Source organism: Acomys russatus, chromosome 30 (assembly GCF_903995435.1).
Source record: "Acomys russatus chromosome 30, mAcoRus1.1, whole genome shotgun sequence".
Classification (NCBI taxonomy): Eukaryota; Metazoa; Chordata; class Mammalia; order Rodentia; family Muridae; genus Acomys; species Acomys russatus.
Window position 1 is genome coordinate 922,952 of NC_067166.1, and position 20,308 is coordinate 943,259.

The 20,308-nt window shown below is 42.2% G+C and overlaps 1 protein-coding gene across 1 annotated transcript in view; it reads left to right on the top strand.

Moving 5' to 3' along the window:
• Positions 1 to 20,308, top strand: part of Nnt (nicotinamide nucleotide transhydrogenase) — a 90,918-nt gene that overhangs the window by 55,205 nt on the left and 15,405 nt on the right. Inside the window, exons 14-19 of the mRNA XM_051172594.1 lie at positions 636 to 831; positions 3,049 to 3,282; positions 4,351 to 4,511; positions 6,062 to 6,241; positions 14,798 to 14,957; positions 17,942 to 18,023. Coding sequence (XP_051028551.1) covers positions 636 to 831; positions 3,049 to 3,282; positions 4,351 to 4,511; positions 6,062 to 6,241; positions 14,798 to 14,957; positions 17,942 to 18,023 — 1,013 coding nt within the window. The remainder of the gene's footprint in view (positions 1 to 635; positions 832 to 3,048; positions 3,283 to 4,350; positions 4,512 to 6,061; positions 6,242 to 14,797; positions 14,958 to 17,941; positions 18,024 to 20,308) is intronic.

Sequence of the window (20,308 nt, forward strand, 5' to 3'; positions counted from 1 at the left end):
TTGGTTTCATCTGGGTTCGCAGTATGCAGGATTAATGGGGTGACGAGACCTTTTTTTTTTTTTTTTTTTTTTTTTTTTGGAGAAGAATTGATGCAGCGAGTCAAGAGGCTCAGCCTGGACTCCAGACTTCCTCCTTATGCTCTCGCCTTGGGGAAGCCATGTGCCCTCCTAAAGCTCCACCTGCTCCTTTATAACGTGCGGGCAGGGACTCTTCCTTTCTCACGTGGCTTTCCTGAGACTGAGGCGGCAGCCTAAGTAAGGCATAGACACAATTCTTGGTACCAGTGACACGGACTGGCTACCTCATACCATTTAGGCACGTTTTATATTGTCTTAAAATCTAACGATAATCCCGCTTAAATCCAGCTACTGTTATATATTTGTGTATGCTGTCGAATCCAGAAGAAAGCCAATTTGTGTAAGTGGCGTGAGCACAATTTAAAGTATGCAGTGCGTTTACATTCCTAGGGGATAGGAAAATATTTTGAAATGCTAACAGTAGAGTTCAAGCCTATTTGGACTGTCTGAATTTAAATTGCCCTTGAGAATCGTGTTCCTCTCCAGGAAGAGAGGTCTTCCCTGAGCCAACAGACGGAAGGTTTTAATAATCTCCTCCTCTTCTTTCCTTTGAAAAGATCATGTACCTAGGGTCAGGCCTGTGCTGCGTCGGCGCCCTTGGCGGCCTTTCCACTCAGGGAACAGCCCGGCTCGGCAACGCCCTGGGCATGATTGGGGTTGCAGGAGGCCTGGCAGCCACACTCGGAGGCCTGAAACCAGATCCACAGCTGTTGGCTCAGATGTCCGGAGCGATGGCTATGGGTGGCACCATTGGTAAGCACTTGTGGGCTTCAATTCAGCCTTCATACGTGCTCACCGTCTTTCATATGTCTGAAGTGAGTCAGGCTTGGAGACTAAAGATTAAAGAGTGCTTAAAGCCCAAGGCTTTATTTTGAGGGGCGCATTGTTAGGAAGAGTCTTCTGTGTGTAAACACCACAGAGTTTATTCTTACTCAGATACCAACGTTTCAAAACACGGGGAAGTGTCAACGCAGTTAACGAGTGGGGTTAAAAAAATCCCGTATGGCATGAAAGTGTTATTCCTTTCATTGGCTGTGTCCAGCTTTACTGTCGTAGGATGGGGATTGGGATGCTGATATGTAGGCTCATTTTTCTGCCCCGCTGACTATAAACAGCAGTAGCAGGCTCCGTTCCTAAGTGTTAAACATTCAAACAACACGTGACTGAGCAGAAAACCGCTGTTTTAATCTTCCCCAGTGTTACTGGAGCTCTTGTCAAGCTTTCAGGAATTTTGTGGGCTGGTTTTAAAACTGAACCATTGCTAAAAATTAAGAAAACTAGGTGGTGGTGGTGCACGCCTTTAACCCTAGCACTCGGGAGGCTGAGGCAGGCAGATCTCTGTGAGTTGGAAGGCAGCCTGGTCTACAGAGTGAGTTCCAGGATGGCCAGGACTCTAAATTGAAACACTGTCTCAAATAAACAAAACAAAACAAAAACCCCAACCCCCAACAAACAAACAAAGAAAAAAGATTAAATAAACTTAAATGAGAAACAAAGTTAATGCTAACAACATATACCTCCTTGTAACGAATTACTTTGAAATGAATGTATTATACTTTCTAATATGCCCTTGAAATAGCAGGATGTTAGAATTTATTCCCCATTTTCCATTCAATGATATAACATTGGCAGGTTGAAATTTTTTTTGGCAGAAGTACTGACAAATTATAAATCTTCTGTTTCTTTTCTAGACCTAAGAAAGTGATGGGAAAGATTTAATATAGTTTCAGCTTAAAATATGACTATGGTGGCTACACTGTGTTAAGCACAAAAATAAACATATTCTTCCTGTGTTTGAAAACTGTTACCATAGTTAGTGAAGAAGTCCCCTACATGGTTGTTATGGGAGCCAAGTTTACACGTGAATGTTGTGGTCCACAGCACAGACGTAGCTTTTCTTTCATTATACCTATAAATGTAAATAAAATATTTACTAATGTTTATGTGGGAGGTGTGGTTAGCAGTTGAAAATTCTAGGTTTGGGACAGGTTACAAGAATTTAGGAAAAATGAACAAAGTCATGCCCTGAAAAGTCAGTAAACTTTTTGGAACTTGGAATAAAGAATACTGCGTGTTGGGGCTGGAGAGCTGGTGCAGAGCTTGCCCTGCTATTCGGAGGACCCGAGCTCAGTTCCCAGCACTCACATTAGGCAGCTCACAACTGCCTGCAACTCAGGCCCAGGGGATCTGATGCTCTCTTCTGGCCTCTGTGAGTCTCCACTACCCCCACTATCGTATATTTTATTGATTGGAAGTTACACCACTCACTTTTATATAAATCATACATGTACCCTCCCCTTCAGTGATCTGGTCGCAAAGTCTTTCCCAGGAGAGTATTTGCCCCAGGAAAGCCACGAGTCCTTTAGTAACAACTCTAAGACAGACATTTGACAGGAAAATTGTTGCGCTGTCGTTACCTGGAGGGAAATTGCTTACACACGATCTTAAACAAGTTCAAATCCCCACTCCTTCTACCTCTGTGGAAAATCCTTCAGAATTAGAGAATTTATTACCCAGAAGTTTTCCTTAGTTTTGGCCTTAGCTCTACTTGTCTGAAAACCTAGGCTTAATTTTGTTTTCTTCAAAGTTCCATCTGTTAAGTGTATGCGTAGCTGTAAGCACTGGCTATACCTTCCCTTTTCATTCGGGGGGCGGGGTGGGGGGGACTCATAAAGAGACCTAACAGGAGCTTTAAGTAACCTTTATAAGCTTTTGTCTTGGGGTGTGTTTGGAGTTTGGGAGAGGAGGCACACATTGTTGCTGTACACTGTTATTTGATGTTGCTTAGATGAGGTGAAAAACAAGCTGTTTCGACATGATATGTCTATAGACTATTTTTTCCTTCTATGCTGTCCTTGTAGGGAACCAGGTAATTGTTCACTTGTGACCATGAAGCAATCCCTGTTTTTATAGTTGTTCTCTAGAGGCCTGTCAGGGTTAGTTTCTCTTTGACCTTTGTTTTCCCGACAGGATTGGCCATTGCGAAGCGCATCCAGATTTCCGACTTGCCTCAGCTGGTCGCTGCTTTCCACAGTTTAGTGGGGTTGGCAGCTGTGCTGACCTGCACGGCCGAGTACATTGTAGAATATCCACATTTTGCAATGGATGCAACATCAAATCTCACAAAGATTGTGGCTTACCTCGGCACTTACATTGGTGGGGTCACCTTTAGTGGGTCCCTTGTTGCCTATGGAAAATTACAAGGTAACTGATTTGCTATCACGTACAAGTAAATGCCTGTTGTTCAGAGTATTCGTGGGTCTGACTCATTTTTAGAAAACTCAAGTGTAGAGGCTGTTGGGAGAAGGGGGTTTGTATTGTACTCAGACACATGTGGAAGATTTCCCCGCAAAAAAATTTAATTTTAACTTTTAGAGGTTCTAGGCTTTGTGACACTTTGTTCTGCAGACAAGTAATAGTAGAAATCCATACGCAGACATCTGTAGACATTAATGGGCATTTGATAAGGTGTATGAACGAAGTAGCAACTCCGTGGTCTTTGTTTAGAGATGTCTATGTATTATCTGAGACATGACCTCATGTTTCCTAGAGCAGAGACACACTTCCTAGATGAGTTTGGTTAACGAACTCATTCTGAAAACCAGCGCGTGCTTTAGTGTTCTGCCACGGCAATCTGCCACAGCAATCTACCACAGCAGGTTTTACCACTGCAACGTGGAATCGTGGAAATGGAAGCTGAGGGGGAAATCCAGAGAGCCTTTGGCAGTGTGGTTCACAAATGAGTCCCTAGAGAAACTCATTTGTGATGTAAAATTATGGGTTTTTTTGCCTCTGAATAATGAAATTATTAAATGGGGGAAACTTCCATGTAAGTTAAGGAAAAAAAAATCACAAACGAACTTCGAGTCTAAAACATTCCTGTCTGGGGCTTTTTCTTTAGAAATAGCTAACGAGAGTTCTTCTCCCTTGGGCTCAGCTGATTGAATCGGAAATGCTGACGTCCCAGAATTCTGAATTGAAGTTGTAAATAAACAAAGCCACACTTAACAGCTTCTGTGTTGGTCATACCAGAAAAAAAAAAATCAATTTTTAAGATTCCATGACCGAGTACATGGACAAAGAAAAGAACCTTATTTTTCTGTCTTTGCTAATGTGTGTCACATGTAAGATTCTTAACTTGACTTTATGTCTCATACCTGAAGTGCTACACTACTATTCTGATACTGAATTTTGGTAATCTAGGATTAAGCGACATTTGGGGTTTTCCCACGGCACAGTCCAGGTTCTGAGTACCATCTGCTTTTGGCCCAGGTATCCTGAAATCAGCCCCTCTGCTGCTACCTGGAAGGCACGCGCTCAATGCAGGCTTGTTGGCTGCTAGCGTGGGTGGGATCATCCCATTTATGGCTGACCCCAGCTTCACCACTGGCATTACCTGTCTGGGCTCCGTGTCCGCGCTCTCCACTCTCATGGTAAGTAGCTGGGCCCAGAGAAGCATATTCTTAGAGAGGAGCTGGGGAGTTATTGCGAGACTGCAATCTGATCGTGTTTCTGTCTCCTCAAGATCCCTAGCCAAGGGCGTACAAGTGCCTAACAGTTTGCCACATGCTCACCATCTTAGAATATAGAAAGTTTAAAAAGGATGAGAAGGGCTGGAGGGATGGCTCAGTGGTTAAGAGTGCCACCTGCCTCTGCCTCCCGCGTGCTGGGATTAGAGGCGTGCACCACCACGCCTGGCTCGGGTCTAGTGGTTTCTTTTTGAATACTGACTCTTAGGTTTACACACACGAGGTCTGTAGTACATGAACGGGACTTGTTCATGAGTTATGTTAGGTCACGGCTTCAGCACAGAGGCTTTAGAGTACTGAAGAGTGACTTGACATTTTGTCATTGTGTGTTTTAAAAGCGCAGTTTTCTTCTGTCTTATCTGGTGAGGATTTTTTTGTAATTTTAAATAAAAGAAAATAATTTTTGTGTTTTCAATCTAATCAACAAGTTTTAAAACCTATACCATAGAAGTGTATAAATGTAAAAACATATAATATAGAAAAAAGAATTATTATTTTTGAGAAATGAAGAATGTATTTAAAAGGAACTTACAGATACAGTTTGAAAATATCCCCATAACACAAAAGATATTTTTAATTGCTTTTGGCTTATATACTCACATAGAAATGAAGCTCAAAAATGGACGGGTCTCTAGAATGAATGACAAGTGTATCCCCCATCCTTTCTACTTTCTTGTATTTAATAACTTTGCATTGCATCATGGACGTTGTTAATGATTTTTGTTTTAGACACACTGGATTCTGTTGTATTCATCTAGAATATTGATAACCACTTATAATCTAATTTAAAATTTTCATGTTATTTTTATTTTGGGGCAGCTGACTTGGTTAGACTGATGTTTCAAATTACGGCTCTTACGGTACAACAACTGAAACCTGCTGCTGTTTTATCCTTAACAGGATTGCTTGGTGTCTGACACACATTTTACTTGGGTAGTGTTTATACATAGCAACTGGGGCTCCTTCAAATGACAATAGCCCACTCCTTTGTAGGATTTTTCTTTTTCACTTTCCAGCTATGTCACCAAAGCCATGTCCTCTGGGTCGTCAAACAAGTAAGTCTGTGGACCGATGACCTTAGTTTTATCTGCTCCACTTGTTACTAGCAGGGGCCTGACTTTGGTCTACACCCACCAAGAGCTGGGACGCCCACTTGGTATCATTTCATCTTCCCAAGCAGAGACTCCTTTCCAGTTTCTGCCAATTTCCATCCCTTTAATTGAGGGACTTTTTTTGGGGCAGGGGGAGGTAGGGAGGTGGTGGTGACTAAATGTTATAGTTGCCACGTCTCTGAGAGAGTTGGCCATAGGGAAGACTTGCTCACCACCCAAACTGGAACCTCTATGGTGATAATTAATTAGAAAGTTAGGATGCCGAAGAACCAAGATGCTGAATGTCAGGGGTCTGATTGTGCATACGCTCACCTCTCGCTCTCCTTTGGTTTTCCCCGCCAGGGCGTGACTTTGACAGCTGCTATCGGGGGTGCCGACATGCCCGTCGTCATCACTGTGCTCAACAGCTACTCCGGCTGGGCTCTGTGTGCTGAGGGCTTCCTGCTCAACAACAACCTGCTGACCATTGTGGGCGCGCTCATTGGCTCCTCCGGTGCTATCCTGTCCTACATCATGTGTGTGGTAAGAAGTGCACGTGTGGAGGAGGAAGGGAGCGGTCTCCCGCAGACATGGGTGTGCCTGTCACTCCTTCTGCTTGCAGTGAAAGTAAATCAGTTGTTTAAAAAGCAAAACTCTTCTGATGCTTTTCTCCATCTGGAGGGGCCTGTACAATGTAGTTTTTAGGTCATTATTTTTTAAACCATTCTTTTGTATACTGTGTATTCACATGACTGACCTTATTGTACTTTTCAATTCAGAATCCTTTTTTTTTTCCCCCTCTCTGTAATGTGAGAAAGGATTCTATTCTGTTGCCAATAGCCCTGACTGGCCTTGAATTTGGGAGATTGGTACCCCAATCCTTAATCCCCTGCCTCAGTCTCCCAAGTGCTAGGATTACAGGAATGCAGAATAATATGCTGTGCCTAGCTTTCACTTTAAGGTTTAAAATATCACATGCAATAGTCTTGTCTTTTTTTTTTTTTTTTTTAAATCATGAAAGACTCTGCTTTTAAAATCTTATTTAAGACTTCACATTAAGTGTTTGTACGGATACACCAAGTTCATTTAATTTTCCTCAGTACTTCACAGTTACTTGATTTAAAAAAAAAAAATTTATCTTTGTGCAAAGTACATCCACGACACTCTTCATGTGTTTTATTTTATTGTTTGAAAGTGTCATCTATCTATCTACATGTGTTGTGATGGAATCTACACTCCCCTCGGTGGCACAGGCCTTTAATGCAACCACTTGCGAGGAGGTAGAGGCTAAGGCACGCTTTCTTTTTGTTCCTAATTAATTCTCTTCTTGATGACAGAAAGTATCTTGCAAGTAACTATGAATCTGACTGAGAACTTTGCTTAAATTATAGTTATTATTCTCTACAGAATGTTTTTGGGTTATTGTTGAAGCCCACTTGCACAGCTTTATAACAGACAAGTTAAAAAAAAACCTGAAAAAATATTTTCAATGTCCATATCCTTACCGAGACTATATAAAATAGAACTTTAAACATTTGAAGTAGAAAATAGTCATAAAGGCACCTGAGGTTTATAGATAGTATGTGTTATATCTATTAATAATATGTTTAGGACAGCTATGCACCCCCATTCTTGTAGTTTTGTTTTTTCCCCCCTCTGATCCAGGGTTTCTCTGTGTAGCCTTGGCTGTCCTGGAACTCTCTCTGTAGACCAAGCTCGTCTCGAAATCGGAGATCCACTGGTCCTTCCCTTCCTCCAGAGTGCTGGGATTAAAAGCGTGCCCCACCACCGCCTGGCTGAGGTCTTTGTTTAATTAAAAAGACTGTCGATGTGTATGGGCATTTGTGTGCATGTATGTCTGTACACCACTTGCATGCCTGGTGCCTGCAGAGGCCAGCAGAGGGCTGGAATCGTAGTGACAGATGGTTATAAGCTACCATGAGGGTATTGGGGCTCAAATCTGGGTCCTTTGGAAAAGCAACCAGTGCTCTTAATTGCTGAGCCATCTCTCCAGCTCCTTATTTTTCTTTTTTTTCCCCTCAATGTAGCATTTTTGAGAACTTTATACATGAACATTGTATTTATGTCACTCTCACCTTTCCTCCCCCTCTCCAACCCCAACCCCTCCCAATTTAAGACCTTTTCCTCTGTAATGTATGTACACATATGTACAGACAACATACTGAGTCCATTCAGTGTTGCCTGTAGTATGTGCATCCAGGGCTGACCACATGGATTGTCCCTTTCTCAGTAGCCATTGGCTACCTCCATCTTGGTTGGGGGCGGGCAGGGAGTGGGGCCTTGTGGAACTTATCCACGTCGACACTCAACTGGTGTTGTCATTATCCTGGTCTTCTTCAGGAAGCCATATTGCTGAGACTTCGTGGGTGCGTCCCCTTGTCATGTCTAGGGGACACTGTCTAGCAGCAGGCACCATCTCCGGAGTCTTCCAGTGTTTCTGTCTCCCCTTCTCGTTCTCCCTGGGTAAGACACTAAGGGTGTAGGGCTTGGGGTAGGGCACCACACGACCACTTACCGCTGTCGTTTGGTTAGTCGTGGATCTCTGTAAAAGTCTCCATCTGTTATACAAAAAAAGCTTTTTTGATGAAGGGTGAGAGTTATACTTACCCAGCTGCTTCAGTTACCTCAGGTTTCATAAAACCTTCATTTTTGCATCTTAGTGTTTTACTTGCCTTAATTGAGAAATAGCATGTCAGTTAAAGCACTGGCATTATCCTTTTGTAATGAAAGTTTTCTTTCTTTCTTCCTTCCTTTCTTTCTTTTTTTCTTTCTTTCTTTTTTTTTTTTTTTTTTTTTTGGTCATCTTGTAAATCACAGGGCTTGACAACCTAAGTTTAAAACCAACCTGATGATCATGTTACCTAAGTAGTTGGAAATATTTGGAATTTGAAAAATTTGTATTTTGTTCGAAAACCTCAAGAGCTCTGAGGTGTTTAAATTACAAATGACCTTAAAGAGAAATTGTATTTAGTTCTTTATTAAAAAAAAAATACAACTTTCTTCAAAAATGAACTTTTAAAGAATTTTACTTTGTTTCATCTGGAGAATTTGAATGACCAACAGGGGGCAGTAGATTTTCATTGTTTATTTAAAGATGATTTGCCAGGGGAAAAAAAAGAGCTTTAAAATCAAATTGCAAGGGCGGGGGGCGGGGGGGTGTGCAGCGATTTCCCCAGACCAGAAGTCTTCCAAGCTGCATTTAGTTTCCATGTTGCTGTAGCCACAGCAGCACAGCAGTGCCCGCAGTAGCTTTTTTTTTTTAAATAACAGTAGCTAGAATGAATTGCCCAGTAAAGGTGCCTGTTGGCATACTCTCTTCTGTGTGTTCTTGTAAAATGACCTCATCTTTCTCCATTTGTTCTGTCCTTTGACATGTCAGGATGTTTTCCTAGTCTTTGTGTCATCTCTATTTCCACCGCCCCAAGCACACCCTTCCCATGTTTTATAGTTAATGTTTGTAAAACATTCAATGTTTTAAAGTTTTTGAGTTGTTATACTAATCCATGCTTATAGTTGTCTGGGACTGTAAGTATATTAGATCGGATTAAGTCTCTGTTTTTACTCCTCTGGACCTAAGGGCAGTGAGAGCCTCAATGAAGGAGACTATTGCATGGTCGGATGTTGTAGTATATGACTGTTCTCAGCGCTTGGGAGGCAGAGATGGAGGCCGGCAGATCTCTGAGTTTGAGGCCAACCTGGTCTACATAGTGGGTACTAAGTAAGCCAAGGAAAAATGAACAAACAAACAAACACCCAAGCAGCAACACCGACAAAACCAACAAAGAAAACCTACTACAAGCCAAGCTTAGCAGCACACACTTGACGTCTCAGCATTTGGGGACCTGAAGGAGGAAGAGGGTTAATTTTGAGGGCAGCTGGGATTACATAGAGGCGTCAAGGCCAGATCGTACCTCTGAAGGTCCTACTTCGGAAGGAAAGCTCAGTCATAAAAGCACGGGATGTTTAATGTAGGGAATTTGGGTGAATATAAAAGGATAAGGGAAAATAAAATGACATAATTCCCATTTATCATTCAAAAGTTAACATTTGATGTCCTAGTTCTGGATTTTTTTTCTTTTTTAAAAAAAAGATTTATTTGGGGCTGGAGAGATGGCTCAGTGGTTAAGAGCACCATCTGCTCCTCTAGAGGTCCTGAGTTCAATTCCCAGCAACCACATGGTGGCTCACAACCATCTATAATGTGATCTGATGATAAAGTACTCATATACAATAAATAAAATTTCAAAAATTTATTTATTTATTATGTATACAATTCTCTGCTTGCATGTACACCTGCACATCAGAAGAGGGCATTATATCACATTACAGATGGCTGTGAGCCGCTGTGTGGTTTCTGGGAATTGAACTCAGGACCTCTGGAAGAACAGCCAGTGTTTTTAACCTCTGAGCCATCTCTCCAGTCCTTCAATTCTGGATTTTTGTGTTTGTGTTCATCCTCTTTATAATGTATTATGTTATTCTAATATTTAATGTTCTGACTAATATATTCTTAACATCTACACCCTAGTATAACATACAGCTATACCATAATATTTCCAAATCCATAGTGTGAGTTGTTTTGAACTCTGCTATGGTTGCAGTGTTCCTGCTGTAAGTTTTCACCAGTACAAGGAAATGGTCTGAGGCTGCCGGTTCTTTTGTTGGCTGTTGGTGCTGAGGAACAGATCTCACTGAGACTGCGGTTCTTTTGTTGGCTGTTGGTGCTGAGGAACAGATCTCAGAGACCCATACAGTCCGAGCTCTGACCGACAGTGTGCACCTTCTGTCGTTCCCGCACTCCCGCACAAAGGAGTGAGAAACCAGTAAAGAACAAGCCCGCCATTTAAAGTAGAAGCTTTTACTCTTCCTATATTTCTATTATAGTTGATCATTGATTTGTAGCATGCACTAGTGTATTAGAAGAAACTCTTTAAAAAAAATAATTTATGACTAATAGCTCAAGGTTATTTAGAAGGGAACAGTTGGTGAAACACTGGCTGCTCAAAGTTACTTCAATACTGCAAGTCTTTTTTTTTTTTTTTTTTTTTTTTCAAGACAGGGTTTCTCTGTGTAGCCTTGGCTGTCCTGGACTCACTTTGTAGACCAGGCTGGCCTTGAACTCACAGAGATCCGCCTTCCTCTGCCTACTGAGTGCTGGGATTAAAGGCATGCGCCACCACGCCTGGCAATACTGCAAGTCTTATACTGAGCAATTTACAAACATTAGCTTAATGTTTGTAAGTAGTGCCCACAGTGGTTTCGGAGCTAGGAAATAGTCTCATTTTGTAGAGGACGTGTTTCAAGCTTCACACCTTTGCATCTGTGAAGCCAAGTCTAGCACTTAGCACAGTCAAACGAACACACTGTTTGGTAAGTGAAACTTGTGTGTTCATTTTGTTAGTTAACTTACTATTCTGGAGTCCTCTGTGGATAGGTGATGGTGGCAGGTGCTGTTCGCGTCCATATGGTACCAGTATATTGGCCTTCTTCAGTCTTTCCTGAGGCAAAGATGGAAGCTCAGATTAAGCAGGGTGGCTTTGTTATGTGGGAAGAAATGGAGTGCTCCCCAAGCGACTAACCAGCAACCTCGAAAATCAAATTTTTGTTCTGACAGTGACTTCCACTGGGAAACCCGCTGAGCCCCGTGCTGGGGTTGGGCTACAAGTCATGTCATAAAACCTGAAAAAATGCAGACAGTGTCCCAAACAGCAGACATATCCGTAATTTGTTTTAGGCCAAGCTGTAATCGTCAACCTCCTTGTCTTCTGCAGTCCCTCTGCTTGTCCTATTGCCTGGGAGAGAGAGCTCAGACCAGACTGGGAGAACATTTTCTAGACAAAGGAAAACCTCTCATCTTTGTTTTCAAATGGAATTAGAGCAGGGTGGAGTAAGTCAAAAGCCAAGGCAAGCAGAGTTTCTATCTTTTCTTTGCGGTTGATCAGTCAACAATGCCTTGAGACAAGAGACAGTGCTAAATGGTATATATACTGTTGCTTTAGTTTTGGGTATTTTATGACCTTTCTTTTGTCTTTAGACCAATTTCCTTCAGTGTAGCTGGAATTATGTGAGTTAATGATCTCTTTAATGTAGAACATAACTTTCATTATAGGACCTATTAGCTCAAAAGGAGCCAGCTTGGACAGTGTGGCTTTTTTTTTTTAAAGGGAGCCCCTCAACTGTGGATAAGTGGTCACAAGATGGTCTCATGAATCACATAAGGAAGCAAATAAAATAAGGAAAAAAAAAATAAAGAGACACAAAGCCGTAAACCCTAAACATTTGTTCTGAACACAATGTTGCAGTGGTAAATTAAGAGATGAAAAGTAACGTAATTTTTAGGAGACCACATGGAATTAGTGGAATGGTGATATAATTTTGCTTATGTGTTTAACAAGTAGACCTTGATGGTAAAGCCACTATTTTTCTTTTCTCCCTAAGTTCCGTCCCAAATGAGTGAACTTTAATTAAATGTCCTCAGAAATTCTCTCCTCCTCACCCTGTTCAGCTTTATAGGACAAATAGTGCTTTTTCTTAAGCCAAGATAGAATGACAATGCTTCTGTCCTCACACGTCTGACTCCATCACTGGCTTCTGTGATCTCTTGCTTCTGCCGTCAAGATGTGGACTCTCTGTCCATTGGAGAGAAGTTCTCTGTAACAGGAACCTCAGTGTCTAAATAGTTTTGTGGGTGTATGTATGTGGATGCATGTATGATATTTGCACATGTGTGTGTGTAGGGGGAGCATGGGCCTAGATGTATGGAAGACATAAGGGCATTGAGTATCTTTCTCTCTCATTCTCTGCCTTGATCCTTTGAGGTAGGGTCTCAGGCTGCATCTGGGACTCAGTTCTCTGAGGTTGCAGTGTGTGGGACCATGGCTAGCTCTGGTGGGCGTGGGGTGCTGGTGGCTAACGAGGATCTAAACTCCCGTCCCCATACTTGCTCAGCAATCACTCAACTACAGAGGCATCTCTCTAACCCCCCAAATAGGCTTTAAAATTTTTATTTATCTAGTTTTTAAATGTAGGGGTGTTCTGCCTTTATGTACACTTCAATGCCAGAAGAGGGCATGGAATCCCTTTGTAGCTGGTTGTGAGCCACCACATGGGTGTTGGGAATTGAACTCAGGTCTTCCGGAAGAGCAGCCAGTCCTCTTAACTGCTGAACCATCTCACCAGCCTTAAGATTATGGCAAAAGTTTAGTAGACCATATTTTTTTTTTTTTTTTTGAGTGTTAAATCTCAGAATCTTATAACAAAACTAGAAAAAGTTATAGACATCAAAAATTGAATGTTTGGGAAGTCCCAGTTATTACTGTTTCAGTTTTTATTCAGGAGTTTATAAACTTCCTGCCAGGCTGGAATTAGGATGTTAATTCAAAACATCAAAATTTCTCTTATCCCCCTATCCGTCATCTTTGAAATTTATGTTATTTATTAAAGTGTGGCGATTTCCCACATTCCTTCTCCCTTCTTTCTTATTGCTGGACCTCCTCAGCTCTCTCAATGTCTTTACAAGGTTGTCACTGGCCTAGTAATTATCATATGGATGACGCTGTTGTGTGTGTATTTTTTTTTAAATTGGATGTGGTGTTATTGAAGATTTCTGAATGCTTTAAAAAAAACTTTTAAAACAAGCTACTGACATTGAAAAAAGATGATGATAAGCCTTTAAGTGATAGAGTGGATTGCAACCATTGAAAATAGGTTTTAAACATTTTTGGAGTTTTCCCCCATGAAGTACTCATCATGGAAAGCGCTTTAATTTATGAATAGTAGTTTTATGTCAACTTGATACAAGCAAGAGTCATTTTGAAAGAGGGAACCTCAATTGAGAAAATGCCCCCCACAGACTAGTCTGTGGGCAAACCTGTGGTGCAATTTTCTTGACTGATGGTTGATGTGGGACGGTCCAGATCACTGTGGGTCGTGTTATCCCTGGGCTGGTTGTCCTGGGTGGCTATAAGAAGCAGACTGGGCAAGCTATAAGGAGCAAGTCAGTAAGCAGCACTCCTCTGTGGCCTCTGCATCAGCTCCTGCCTTGAGTTTCCTTGGTGATGCACCATGATGGGGAAGTGTAAGCAGAGTAACCCTTTCCTCTCCAAGTTGCTTTTGGCCATGGTGTTTTATCACTGCAGTAGAAACCCTAAGTAAAACAGTAAGTAGTGTTAATTCTTAAAACATCTAGTTTTCTCCCTTTACCACGTCCCCTCTAGTTATTCCTTACAGAACTAGAACCTTCACTGTCTTATAGTCTAATTGGGGCATTCGTAAGGTTCAGTCTTGGGCGATTATATGTGAGTATGCCAGGAGTGAGAGATGCCTTTCTCTGAATTTTCTCCCGGGATTATTTTACAGTTGGAAAGGGTGGGCACAAACCGAAAGAGTACATCCCGTTGTCCATCTGCCTCCTTGAAGGTGGGACACTCTAGGATCCTAAGGATGACTCTATCTACCTCTATGGTACTTAGGTAGAAGATTGCATGGAGCTGCAAGGCACTTGCAAAGTGACAATGTCTGGACCGATATTTTTATTTTTTTTTTGGATGCAAAGAGATGTGGAGTTGTGAACGAAATGTATGATTATCATTTGAATTCCTTCCGGTTGTCTTCGGACAGCTTGGATACAGTTGCAGAATCTACTGGGGGGATGCATAAGGTCACGTCGTGAAAACGTTCTTTTTGCAAAAATCTCTTGTTCTCGTTTGTTATGGTGAAGTTCATCTAAATACGGAGAGAGAAGCTGGTTATTCAGTATCTACACAGTGATAGAACACCCAAAATTTCATTAATTTCTCCATCTTACATACAGTTTACATTTGAGTATTTGTTTTTAATTTTCTTTTTCTGAAAATATATTAGTGTGCATTTGACCTTCTTGGAAAATTGTTAAGGTTCTTAGGTATCTCTATTATTAAGTTTTGAAATGATCGTAGAAGCTACCTGTGGCTAAAATTCTTTAAATAGTTAAATCAGGTCCTTTAAAATGGTGCCGCATTTCATGTACACAAAGGTCACGCTGTTTTTTCAAAGAATTCCACAGACTGAACTCTCAGGGGTGACGATTTTGCTCTTTAGGCAATGAATCGCTCCCTGGCTAACGTGATTCTTGGAGGCTACGGCACAACTTCAACAGCCGGCGGAAAGCCCATGGAAATTTCTGGCACACATACAGAAATCAACCTTGACAACGCAGTTGAGATGATACGGGAAGCTAACAGCATTGTTATTACTCCAGGTAAAAAAAAAAAGTAAAATCTATAAAACACCAAAACAACGTATGATTGCTGTCGTAATTGATTACATTTGAGTAAAAGGAGAAAGGTAAATTGAAACCTCTTCATTCAAAGTTTCTATTAGTTCGTTGAGAATTTCATACAGGCTTTGATCATATCAAGCCCTTCTCAGATCCACTTCCCTTCTGTACTCACCCACGTGTGTGTGTGTGTGTGTGTGTGTGTGTGTGTGTGTGTGTGTGTGTGTGTATGTTAACTCATCAAGACCAATTTGTGCCACCTAAACCCTGGTGGATGTGCAGTCTTCCCCTAGAGCATTTTCCAGGGGTTCCCCCCTCCCCAATAGCTAACTGTTGCCTTAACTCCATTGTTAGGAGTGGGATTTCATGCTGGCCTCCCGTCTCCATGTTGGGGCTCGCATTGGCTTTGAGCGTTGCTATTGACAACCACTGTGTCCTCGCACGTGCATCTGCCCTGCTGTGCCCAGGAGACAATGTTTCTTGTAGTCTTCTATCCTTTCTGATTCTCACCGACACTTTACTGCTCCTTTAGGGGTGAGTCCCTGAGCCCCAGGAGGCGTGGCTGCAGGACACAGCGCTCCATTTGACAGAGTGCTCTTCCGTCTCTTGTTCTCTGTACCTTGAACAGTTGCGAGTCACTGTGTCAGTCACAGTGCAAATAGAAGGTTCCCGGACGAGGGCTGAGAGGGTCATTACTCTGAGACTCTTGAGGAGGAGGCAGTTTAATGCTTTGTCTACTCAGCAGCATAACTGTAGTAGGTTTCCCCTGGGGCCTGCGACTTTTCTAGCCATGGGATCCTCCTTATTTTTGGAAACATGATGGGAACAGCAGTGGTCCCTGGGTGAGAGCTCACTGGGTGAGGACACCGAGAGCTCTCAGTTTTTAGGTTACTATTGTATAATAACATAAATGCCCTATCAATTGATGTAGTGGGATCTGGCCCTCTTTGCAAGCTTCTGGACACATGTTAAGCTACTGTTGAGTCTCGTTTATTGTCAGTTTTGGTGCACGGAAGATTAAGTTAGGTGTAGCATGTACAAGTGTCTGACTCATCCGGTAAAACTCGGTTGCGTTAGTTTCTTCAAAATCAGCTGTTTAAACGTTCATCGGGAATCTCAGTGGTTTTCCCCAAAGGCGTCCGTCTGTTGCCAAGTGAAACTTCTGTGATGAGGGGTGAGGACTACGGTTTCCTGTGGGTTTAATGGCAATGTCTAGATTGTTGTTAGGGATTATACTGTCTTAATAAATGGCTTCTGATCAGGTTAGACAGCATGACATAGCAGAAGGAGCTCATCTTGTAGTCATGGCTGAGTAGTGATTTAAGTGATGGACTGAAAAGAACTTGTCACCCAGCATGTCACTTTTGTTCTTACTTTTCGCCTCTAACAGTCTGTATGACACAGAGCAAGTCATTGAATGTCTCTTGGTCTCAGTTTCTAATGTATATGACTTAGTTCAGTTTTTCGTGATTGCCACAGAATGCCAGGTTAAGATTTTAAGTCTGTCATGCCATTATAGGAGTTTTCCATGAAGGAAGACTGCTGACTTGACAGGTGGGCAGTTTACTGGTTGAGCACATACTGGGATAAAAATAACAAATGTTAGGCGAATTTGATGTTTCAGTATGAACCTCAGTGTAAGGCAGTGTTACTCTTTAAGACATTTGAATGGAGGGTTTGGTTGTTACAGAGATGAGACAACTGTTGCTAGTCAGTGTGTAGAAATATGCTGTAATGTGTGGGACTCACCTGCTTAGTGAATTGTCCAAAGACATCTGTGTGGCCTAGTAAAAAGCTACACAGCCTGGTGCAACCTTTAACCCCAACACTTGAGGAGGCAGAAACAGGTGGATATCTGTGAGGACAGCCTGGTCTATGGAGTGACTCAGTAGTCAGGGATACACAGAGAAGCCCTGTCTCAAACAAAACAAAATAAAAAAAAAAGCATGCTACATTTGCGTGTAAAGGTATGCAGATACAGAGGAGATGGTCTCTTTCCTTCAGGCATTGTCAGATAGGGAGATTAATAATGCCAAGTGTGCTGTGACGGTGGCTAACCTGAATTGTGTCGACACTTTTTCCTTCATGAGGAACCCAAGAAGGATTGACAGGAAGTTGGTACTTGTTTTGAGCCTTAGAGGACGGGTGGTGTTGTGGGTGGTAGAAAGCAGAGGTAATAGCTGGAGCCAGGAGTTGGCATTTGGAAAAAAAAAGGGCCAGAAAAGAATGAACAGACGTGAGTCACTGTACAGGTAATACGGACATGTTCTTGGCGTGCTAGAAGAGGTGACTCACATCCTTGGCTGTACTTAGGCACACTTCAAGTAGAAAGGACCATTTTTTAATTTATCTGACTATGGGAGTAGAGTCAGAGGAGAGTCTTCCTCTGAAGACATGAGGTTTGGAGCATGACCACCATGCTGTCCTAGAGCTCAGACCACAGGTCGAGCCAGCAGGGCTCAGCACAGAGGCTGAAGGCCTGGGGCGAAGCAAACTAAGATTTATGGAGAGCCATGGGACAAATTGAATGCTCAAGAGGGTGATTCAGCTGTTTAAGGAGGAGAACAGAAGAAGAAAAGCTATTCAGGGTATTGCAGAAAGAATAGTAGCAAAGCCAGAAGCGATCCTACAATGGTGACCTTGTAGAGGTGATGTGTGTCACCAAAGACACATACCCAGAGTTTAAAAACACATGAGAGTGGGCATAGTCTAGTGTGTGCATGGAACGTGGCAAGAACATGCTGTAGATGAGACTTAGTGGGACGTTGAGGAGGGGGCCATTAGATTTTGAGTTTCAAAGTCAAGGTAATATTTTTATTTTAAAAGTCCAGATTATAAATCCACCTTCATTTGGTCCAGTTAACTGCCTATGCTGACGTAGAAATGTTTTAATCAAGAGGGTGGTTGCGTTCCGTACAATTTCAAAAATAAAAGCACTTTCTTTTGTTTATACTGTCCCCTCACAGGATATGGTCTGTGCGCAGCCAAAGCTCAGTACCCCATTGCTGACTTGGTGAAGATGCTCACCGAGCAAGGCAAAAAAGTCAGGTAGGTGCATTGTGTGCGAATGTGTGGGTGTGAAGAGAAGGGAACAGGTGATCCCTAAGAAAGTGCCCGCTCCTCAAAGTGACGCTTAGACAAGACAGTGATCCCAGGGGAAGAGACGAGCTCTCAGAAACCCTCTAATTAATCTTCTCTCTGCCTAATTTGTACTGCTTCTGTCTCGTAGACTTCTTTTAGAAAGAGGAATTTTATTGTTCCAAATCCCAGGATATTTATGAATGGTAATAGAAAACGTGTTTCTCTGTGCTTTAATTTGGGTCAAGGTTGTGCCAAGAGTGTGAATTGCACTAGGCTGGGTTCTTTTTGTTTGGGGCCTCCAACTAGGTGGGGCTTTTTTTTTTTTTTTTTTTTTTTTTTTTAAGAGTGAGCCCGTAGGCTGCTCACAGCGGACCTCACTTTGAAGCTCTGAGAATGGGAAGGAGAGCTGGGAGGCTCTTCTGAATTCATGCACTTCTGAATCCGAACCAGTGCTGCTGCTGTTCCTGCCGCTTGCCTTTTGAACACTGCGTGCCCTTGCGAGGGTGTTGCCCAGAGGAGTGGGAGACTATGCGCGCCTAGATCATTCCCCATGGGTCTCATGGAGCATGGAAACAGGGCTTTTGGTTGAAGGACTGAGCTGTAGCAGTGCCCGGCTAATGTTCCCTTCCTCTCTGAGGTCCCATTAAGGGGCGTTGTTTCTTTGTATCTACAAAAGACAGTGAGCGCCTGAGGTCTTCACTCAGAGGAGCACTGCTGTTTGTTTTGTGGGCTCACTAGCAATTGCACTGACTTGGTACCAGAAATATGAGACATAAGAACTCTATCTCGAAAAACCAAACCAAACCAATCCAAACCATACCAAACCAAACCAAAGCAAACCAAAAACAAAACAAAAGAGATTCGCAAGACAGTTCATTGGATGGAGTTGGTTCATTAGGGTGCTAATGTCTGCTCACCAGAGTGTTACTGTCTGTTAGTGATAATTCCTTTAAGTGTCATCCTTACATTTTTGTCTTGGGGCAGATGATAAAAAATAAACCTGACAGTGGACCTAGAACTTGTCTGATTATTTGTGCCAAACTGGAGGTAGAATCAGTCTTGTTCTTTGAATGTCCCAGTCCATTTATGATTATAAAAGAGGCATAGATAACGAGGTCAGAGGTTACTTACATGGGCTCAGCAGCATCTGAATTTTATTTCTTCCCATCTTTTCTCTATCACTCCTGCCCCATCCATTCCTAAAATCTATAGTTTGTGCTTTTATATACATAAAGAGTCGAGATGCTGTTTTATGGTGGGAGGGACCAGCATTGTTCTCATGGGGAGGATTTTTTATATTTGGTGTTGATCTTAAATAAGCCAAAGATGAGAAAAAAAAAAAAAAAAAAAAAACGGGCTCATTTTTTGGTTACTTACTTTTATCTCCAAGCTGTTCTTTCTTTTTAGCCATTGTCTTGCCATCTAAAAGCACTTGAGAGCCTACAAGTAAAAAGAATGTGTTGAAGAGCCTTGTATGATATTTCTAAAAAGGAAATTACTTTCTTTGTTCAATCCACACGTGAAAAAGTCTTAATATATTAGCAATGCCTCCCATCACTATGCGAATGCTGAGGGAGTGAGAGGCAATCATAACCAAGCAGACAGAGCGTGAGAGATGCCTTTTATGTGTTGGGTATCCTCACGAAGGGGGCGGAGCTTACTTTGGCAATACCTCTCTTGTTACTCACTGACCAGCCTAGGCTAACAAGACCGCTTAGAAGATCGGCCCTGTGTTACGAGAGCGGGTGTGGAGGTGGGAATTATCATCTAAAGGCTGAGGAGGTAGCTCAGTAGGCAAAGTGTTTGCTGCACAAACATGAGAATCCGAGTGTGTAAAAAGGCGGGCATGGTTGGGTGTGCCTGACAGCTCAGCACTGAGGAGATAGAGACTGGGCAGCCAGCTTAGCCTAAATGGCATGGCCCATTATAACGGGGCAGGCACACACACACACACACACACACACACACACACACACACACACACACAACACACACACACACACACACACACACTAATCGTGATTGTTGGGCACCTTGAAAGAAGTCAGAGCCTGAAAGGCAATGTATACGAGAGATGAAAAGGTAATCAGGCAACTGAACTTTTAGTTTCTGATCTGATTAAAATGAGAATTTTATTCATGGTGACATATCCGAACTACTGCTATATGGAATGGTTTCTGCATAGAAAGAGTAATTATTTAAGGCTTATGAGAGATTGATTTATACATCTACAAGGGGATTCTCAGCTGTAA